The sequence below is a fragment of the Dipodomys ordii genome, unplaced genomic scaffold (genome assembly GCF_000151885.1).
Source record: "Dipodomys ordii isolate 6190 unplaced genomic scaffold, Dord_2.0 Scaffold6, whole genome shotgun sequence".
Lineage (NCBI taxonomy): Eukaryota > Metazoa > Chordata > Mammalia > Rodentia > Heteromyidae > Dipodomys > Dipodomys ordii.
In genome coordinates this window covers 194,639-201,292 of record NW_012267222.1, presented here as the reverse complement: position 1 = coordinate 201,292, position 6,654 = coordinate 194,639, and the positions used below count along the sequence as shown (strand labels likewise).

Below are 6,654 nucleotides of genomic sequence, written 5' to 3'. Positions count from 1 at the left end.
TGTGTGTGTGTGACACACAGGCCACCAATGCTGTGTGTGTGTGTGACACACAGGCCACCAATGCTGTGTGTGTGTGTGTGTGACACACAGGCCACCAATGCTCTGTGTGTGTGTGTGGCACACAGGCCACCAATGCTCTGTGTGTGTGTGTGTGTGACACACACACAGGCCCACCCACCTGGGCGCAGCTTCTTGCTGATGACCACCTGGCACCGGATGCATTTCTTCATCCTGCGGGCACACTCTGCGGGGAGCAGCTGAGCTGAGCCGAGCAGGCGGGCGAGGCCTTCAGAGCCCCCCCCCAGCCACACACACACCACACGCACACACACTCACCCTCACACACGGTGCGGTGCTGGCATGGAGAGAACAGAACCAGCAGCGCCAGCTCGGAGCACACCAGGCACTCAGCGGCCTCTGGCCCCGCTGGGGTGGCGGCCACGTGCAGGTTCGTCACGGTGTTGGGGGTGGTGAGCACATGCCTAGGGCAGGGGGCAGAGCCCCCTCCGGCCGCCTGCCGCTCCCTGCAGTGGAGGAAGGGGCTTGAACGGGCCCAAGCCGCGGTGCTGCCTCCACCCCGGGGGTGTGGGCTCACCGGAAACGCTGGGCGCAGCCCTGCAGGGCCTTGAGCACGTGGCCCTCGGCAGCCAGGTCCAGCGGGCTCCGACCCCGGTGGTTGGCATAGTTCACGTCGGCGCCCTCCAGTGCCAGGAAGCAAGCCACTGCAGCACCCACCGACAGCTCCGCATTCCCCGGGAGGCCGGAGGCTTGGAGCTGCGCAGCAGGGCAGAAGTGGTGAGTGGGTCTGTGAATGCGCCAGGCGGCAGCCACAACACCAGTGAAAGGTGTGTCCCCAACCTGGAGTGACAGAATCTTCCTGGCCCAGACAGGCCACAAGGACACGTGCCCTTTCTAGGCAGCTGCAACCGTGAGTTGTCGACTCCTTCCATCCAGCCTGCCCCCATCATGTTCCCCCACACCCCCGCCAGGTTGGTCAGGGGTTCATGATCACGGTTCCCTTCCCAGAACACCCAAGGGTCCCCTGGACCACCAGAGGTGGGAAGTAGAGTGGTCCAGGCCCTCTCTGGAGTCTGTCCCTCCCTCCCTCCTTTCCTTCCTCACCCTGGATAACAGCTGCAAGGGCCCTGGGTCCCCCCCTGCCCTGTCAGCCACCAGAGGCAGCAGCTGGTGACGGTGCAGGGCCACGTGCAGGGCCGTGTCTCCCTCCTCATCCTCCGTGTTGACAGAGCAGCCGGCGTCCACCAGCGCTGGCACCAGCCCCACGTGGGCCTGCTGGACAGCCAGGTGCAGCGGGGACTGGAGCTTCCGGTTTTGCACGTTGACGTCACAGCGCCCCTGGGGAGAGGGCGTGCGGGTTCAGCCCAGAGACCCCACTGGCCCCCGTCCCGGCTCCGGGGCAGGCCTGCGCCCACCTCTCGGATGAGAACCTGGGCCACCTCCCGGTGGTTGTTTAGAGCAGCCAGGTGCAGTGCAGTAAAACCGTCTTCCTTCTTGGCGTCCACCAGCTGCCGTGCCCGAGCCAGGATCTTCCTAACCGCTCTGTTGGGAGCAGGGAGGTCTATCCTCAGGGTGGCAGGGAGCAGAGCGAGCGTGGGTGCCGGCAGCGCCCACCCCCACACTCACAGCACGTGGCCTTTGAGGGCAGCGTGGTGCAGCAGCGTGAAGCCCTGGCTGTTGGTGGCAGTGACGTCAATCCCCGGCGCCTCGGTGAGAACCTCGACAATGCCACTGGCGGCGGTGCCTGCGGAGATGGCGGAGTGCAGGGGCGTGTCGGCATGGGTATCCTGTCGGTGTGGGGGGAGGCAGTTGGTCACATGGCAGTGACTTCGAGGACAGGCCTGGCGGAGGTCGGGGGCACCCAGGCCCGGCACTCACCGGCAGGTTGACGTCACAGCCACGCTCACACAGGGTCTTCACCACCTCCAGGAAGCCTCTCTGCACAGCCACGTGCAGGGCTGTGCTCCGGGAGCCGCTGAGGACGTCGGCCCCACACCCTGCACTCAGGAGCATGCGGGCAGCCTCCGGCTGGTTCCTGAAGGGAAAAGCGGCAGGGTCAGGGAGGGGCACTCAGCCTTCCAGCTGGACCCCAGCGCAGGCCTGGGCCTCACCCCAGGGCTGCATAGTGCAGCGCGGTGTTGCCGTCCTCATCGGCAAGGTCTGTGCCCGCTCTCGCTTGCAGCAGCAGCCGCACCAGCTCCACCTGGCCCAAGTAGGCAGCCACCTGCAGGGCAGTCCTGCCTTGGTTCTTGGTGTCCACCTGCCAGAAGAGCCAGCAAGTGAGCTCTGGGACCCCCTGGCCCCGCTGCTGGGTACTGGGAGGGGCCGGCAGAGCTTGCCTGCTCAGGGTGCCTCCGAAGCAGGTCCAGAGCCCGTGCCACATTGCCCAGAGCTGCCTCCACCACCAGCTTCCCTGGGTGCTCCGGGTCGTTCTTCTGGGCCCGCAGCTTGTCCAGGGCCATGCTCAGTGAGCCTGGGAACAGGGCTGAGGTCAATGACGGCCAGGGGACACCCCCCCCAGCCCCCCACCACAGGGGCTGGGGTCACACTTTTGTTCTCCCTGGCACGCTCAGCCACATCCAGGTTGGCATCCTCCTCAGGCCGGTAGGCCACTAGGCAGGACGGGCTGAAGGTCCACCGCTGGCCACCAACTGCCACACGCAGGTTCCCGTCTCCAAACACCTTGACCACCTTCCCCACGCGGCCCAGGGCCTGAGGGAGGTAGGAGTTACCGCAGGTCTGGGGGTCAAGGCAGAGAGCAGTAGGGCAGGGAAGATACGTACAGGGGCCATGTCGTCCGTCCATTCACCATGTCCAGCCTGCAGTCTCTTCACCATGTCCAGGTCGTCGATCACCCGAACCACGTCACCCACCCAGAAGGAGTTGTGCTGAGTGACAGAGAAGCAGGTAAGGGGTCCCCCAACCATGCCTGGCTTCCCAGGCTGGTGGGAGAGGACACCCCACTGAGCCCCAAGGGCTGGCAGACCTCAACTTGACCCCAGTTCCTGCCCCAATTACAACCAGAGGGTCTTGGCTTCATGGGGGCCACAGGGGGGTCCACTTGGCTGCTTGAAGGCCCAGCCCGAGTCACAAGGGTGATGGCTGGTGAGGCAGCATCTAGGCCTCCCCAGAGCCAACTTGGGCAAGGCCCAGGCCTCCGGTTCCACAGGGGCCACTGCCAGTATGCCCAGCACAGCGGGGGCAGCCCAGGGCGGAAGCAGGGCCCAGAGGGAGCAGGCCTGGGACAGAAGTCAGAGCAAGAGTGGGGTACCAGCCCCACATGGGGTGGGTTCCGGATGGAGAAGGGAGATGGGAATATGCCTCCGGAGCTATGCACGTCCCAGACCCTGGCGCGCAGTGAACTCACGGTATGCCTGTCCCACTGCCCATCCCTGCTCCCCGGAACCACCTTCCCTGGACTCTAGGTTCACAGGGAGCCCTGGTTCCTTCCTTAGTCCCAGCTGCTGGCCACCTAGCCCCTCCTGGACGGCCCAGCTTGGCTCCCCTACCCTTCCAACACCCCTCTAACACTTTCACCGAGGCTCCCACACTTGCGTCGACCTCCCTCCTCCATAGCCCCACCCAGGTGTCCCGTGCCGCTCAGCAGCCCCACGGGCTGTCTCCCTGTGCTGTCTGCCTCCTGCCTTCAGAGCTGTGGTCCTGTCTGCTGCAGCCTCCGCCTCCCCTTCCCCCTCCCCCTCCCAGGCACCCCACTCCACCCACTGGGCTCTTCCCCTTCCTTCAGGTCAGGAACTCAGTCCTCTCCTGACCACGCCCAGGGCCAAGCAGGCGCGCAGAGGGGATTAGAAAAGCAAATGGAGGAGGCTCAGCCCTGTTCCCCTAGGCACCTTTGTGAGAGCCCCAGGATGGAAGGTCCAGCGGGTCTCATGGTTGAACTGCACACGCACGTCCCCACGGTCCGTGATGCGGTGCACGGTGCCCGTCTGTCCGATAAACTGTGGTGGTCATGGAGACTATGGCTGGGCTGGGTTGGACTCCCGGGCGGGCCAAGGGCAGAGTCCAGAGGGCGTGGGAGGGGGACCGAGGGGCTCGGGAGGCACGGCGGCTCACCTCCGCCATCCTGGGGTTCCAGCCACCGTGGCCTTCCTGCATGTCCCTCAGGACGTCTGTGTCCAACAGACACTTGACCTTGTCTCCTCGCTGGAAAGGCTGGCTGTCTGCACTCACCCTGCGCTGCAGCTCTGCTGGCTTGCCTGGGGAGGATGGCAGGCTAGGCCTCAGGCAGCACTTCCCCCGGGCAGCACCGGCCAGCCCCTGCCCAGCTATGGCCGGAGGGCAATAAGGATCAGTGGGACCAGCCCCATACCAAGCCTGGGAAGGTGCTCCTTGTAGTAGAAGCCGCCAGCCGCCTCGCCCACACACTTGAGGTCCACCTTGCCCTTGTGGCCCACTCGGTACACGTTGGTGGTCCCGTCTGCCCACGTCACGCTGGCCACACTCCGGCCTGTCTCCACATCCCAGCCACGGATGTCCACCACGCGGCCTGGCTTCCCTTCCCCTCCTGTGGACACAGGGTCCCACCAGCAAACTAAGCCTGGGTGCCAAGGCCAGCTCTGCCTCCCGGCCCCCTCTGGCCCCCACTCACCATCCTGGGAGCCCCACTCCCAGTCAGGGCCACGCACCACCTTGGCTCCCTGAAAGATGCCCCTTAGCGGGATCCTAGAGAGGCCTTGGCGGGGACTCAGCGTGACACTGCAAGAGAACAAGTCCTGAGCCTTATTAAGGCCACTGCAAGATGGCAGCCCTGCCCCACACAGCAGGGCTCACAGCAGCGGTGTACAGGACAAGCATGCTGGCTCCCATGGCTTCCTGGCAGGATGGAAGAGAGCCAGCCCGGGCTCCTAGGCTCAGTGGTTTTTGCCAAAGGTGGGGGGGGGGCTGAGACAAGGGGACTGGGAAGACACTCAGTGAGCAGCCTGTGTGTGATCTGGCCCCGTCTGCTGTCTCACAGCGAAGAGGGGCAGAGGAACAAAGGACAACACAGGCCTGGCTGGACAGCAGCACACAGGTGCCCCTGCCACACGGTGGCTGAGACAGACGGACATAAGACAACATGTCTTTCCATATGTGGAGAGGGTCAAGGAGACAGATGGCAGTGCAGGGGACACAGGGAGGCTACTCTCTACATGCAGCTGTACTAAGCACCACACTCAGCTCTAGGAGTGAAGAACCATCCATGGCGGGGTAAGTTGCTTCTCCCAGGGTGGTCTAGTGCCAGTGCTCAGGGCCCTGGGGTAGCAAGAGCCTGGCCATCCTGGAAGGCCCTGCCTGACCTGTCCCTGCGGGCAGGCTGCGGGCAGGCTGCGGGCCGGGGGAGGGGACTCACGGGCGGGAGTGGGCCGTCTCATAGCGCTCGAAGGCGTGGGCCAGGTCGTGCTTGCTGTGCATGTAGCACTGTGTGCAGAGGTCGTAGTCGAAGCAGACGCGGCACTTCCAGCGCATGCCACGCAGCCCGTGCTTCTTGCAGCAGTCGCAGATGATGTTGGGGTGGCGGATGCCTGGAGGGGCAAGGTCAGTGGGGCTGCAGCCCTGCCGCTGGCCCACCCCACCGTGGCCACCCTGTCGCATGCCGCCACATACCAATCTGTGCGTTGTCGTAGAGCAGCAGGTCGTGGGCACCCTGGTAGCCAGCGCGGTAGTTGGTGCGGGTGCCCTGGTCCCACTGTACGACAACTGTGCGGTCGGGCGTTGAGGGGCTGCCGTGGCGGCCCAGCTCCACCACCGTGCCCACGCCGCCCTCACCTCCGTCCTGCTGGCCCCACTTCCAGTCCACGCCGCGCACCACGCGCATGCCCACCTGCACACCCGCCTGGGGGTCCAGGTCCATGGTGGTGGTGGGGCTACTTAGGGACCTGCCAACAGAAAGCACCCTCAGGACACATCAGAAGGCCACACAGCCACCTTGCTGTAGGACACCTATGGTGGGTGTTCTGGGAGAGAGGGCTGGACCAGAGGCAGAGAATCAACTCAAAAGAGCCAAGTAGAAAGAGACAGCAGGTGTGCTCCTGGAGTCACAGGAGCACTGGTCTGTGCTGTAAGAGGGAGACCAAGAGGAGGGAACAGCAATGAGGGTCCACAGTCGGTCCCACTGTGGGAAGCCTGGCGTGGTGTGGACATGTACTACTTACTGTTCAAGGCCAGGACTCAAACTCAGTACTTTTGCTCTCTGGCTGGCATTCTACCAACCGAACAACTCCAACACTGTTTTTCTGCTGGCTATCAGTGTACCATCAGTACATCCATGTGTGAATGCGTACATGTATGTGTGTGTGCACATGCACGAGCATGTGTGCCAGTCTTGAGGTATGAACTCAACAGCTGGACACTGCCATTGAGCTTTTTTGCTCAAGGCTAACACTCCACCACTTGAGCCACTGCTCCACTTCTGGTTTTCTGGTGGTTAATTGGAGGTAAGTCTCCCAGGTTCCTCCCTGGGCTGGCCTTGAGCCACAATCCTGAGACCTCACCCTGAGTAGCTAGGATTACAATTGTGAGCAACCAGCACACAGCTTCATGAGACTTTTTTTTTTTTGGGTCCGGTCGTGGGGCCTGAACTCTGGGCCTGGGTGCTGTCCCTCAGCTCTTCAGCTCAAGGCTAGCACTCTACCACTTGAG

At 63.7% G+C, this 6,654-nt stretch overlaps 2 protein-coding genes across 9 annotated transcripts in view; one reads left to right on the top strand and one right to left on the bottom strand.

The window, feature by feature from the left end:
- Mib2 (mindbomb E3 ubiquitin protein ligase 2) overlaps window positions 1–6,654 on the bottom strand; it is a 35,853-nt gene that overhangs the window by 9,190 nt on the left and 20,009 nt on the right. The window contains exons 2-18 of the mRNA XM_013031337.1: window positions 5,620–5,891; window positions 5,366–5,537; window positions 4,625–4,731; window positions 4,346–4,540; window positions 4,090–4,232; window positions 3,867–3,974; window positions 2,802–2,906; window positions 2,568–2,730; window positions 2,358–2,491; window positions 2,130–2,278; window positions 1,897–2,053; window positions 1,645–1,805; window positions 1,434–1,560; window positions 1,123–1,356; window positions 596–774; window positions 337–524; window positions 131–244 (exon numbers count right to left, since the gene is read on the bottom strand). Of these exons, the coding sequence (XP_012886791.1) occupies window positions 131–244; window positions 337–524; window positions 596–774; window positions 1,123–1,356; window positions 1,434–1,560; window positions 1,645–1,805; window positions 1,897–2,053; window positions 2,130–2,278; window positions 2,358–2,491; window positions 2,568–2,730; window positions 2,802–2,906; window positions 3,867–3,974; window positions 4,090–4,232; window positions 4,346–4,540; window positions 4,625–4,731; window positions 5,366–5,537; window positions 5,620–5,866 (2,683 nt within the window). The 5' untranslated portion in view covers window positions 5,867–5,891. The remainder of the gene's footprint in view (window positions 1–130; window positions 245–336; window positions 525–595; window positions 775–1,122; window positions 1,357–1,433; window positions 1,561–1,644; window positions 1,806–1,896; window positions 2,054–2,129; window positions 2,279–2,357; window positions 2,492–2,567; window positions 2,731–2,801; window positions 2,907–3,866; window positions 3,975–4,089; window positions 4,233–4,345; window positions 4,541–4,624; window positions 4,732–5,365; window positions 5,538–5,619; window positions 5,892–6,654) is intronic.
- The window catches only part of LOC105999027 (cyclin-dependent kinase 11B), a 34,034-nt gene that overhangs the window by 24,977 nt on the left and 2,403 nt on the right, over window positions 1–6,654 (top strand). The window lies entirely within an intron of this gene.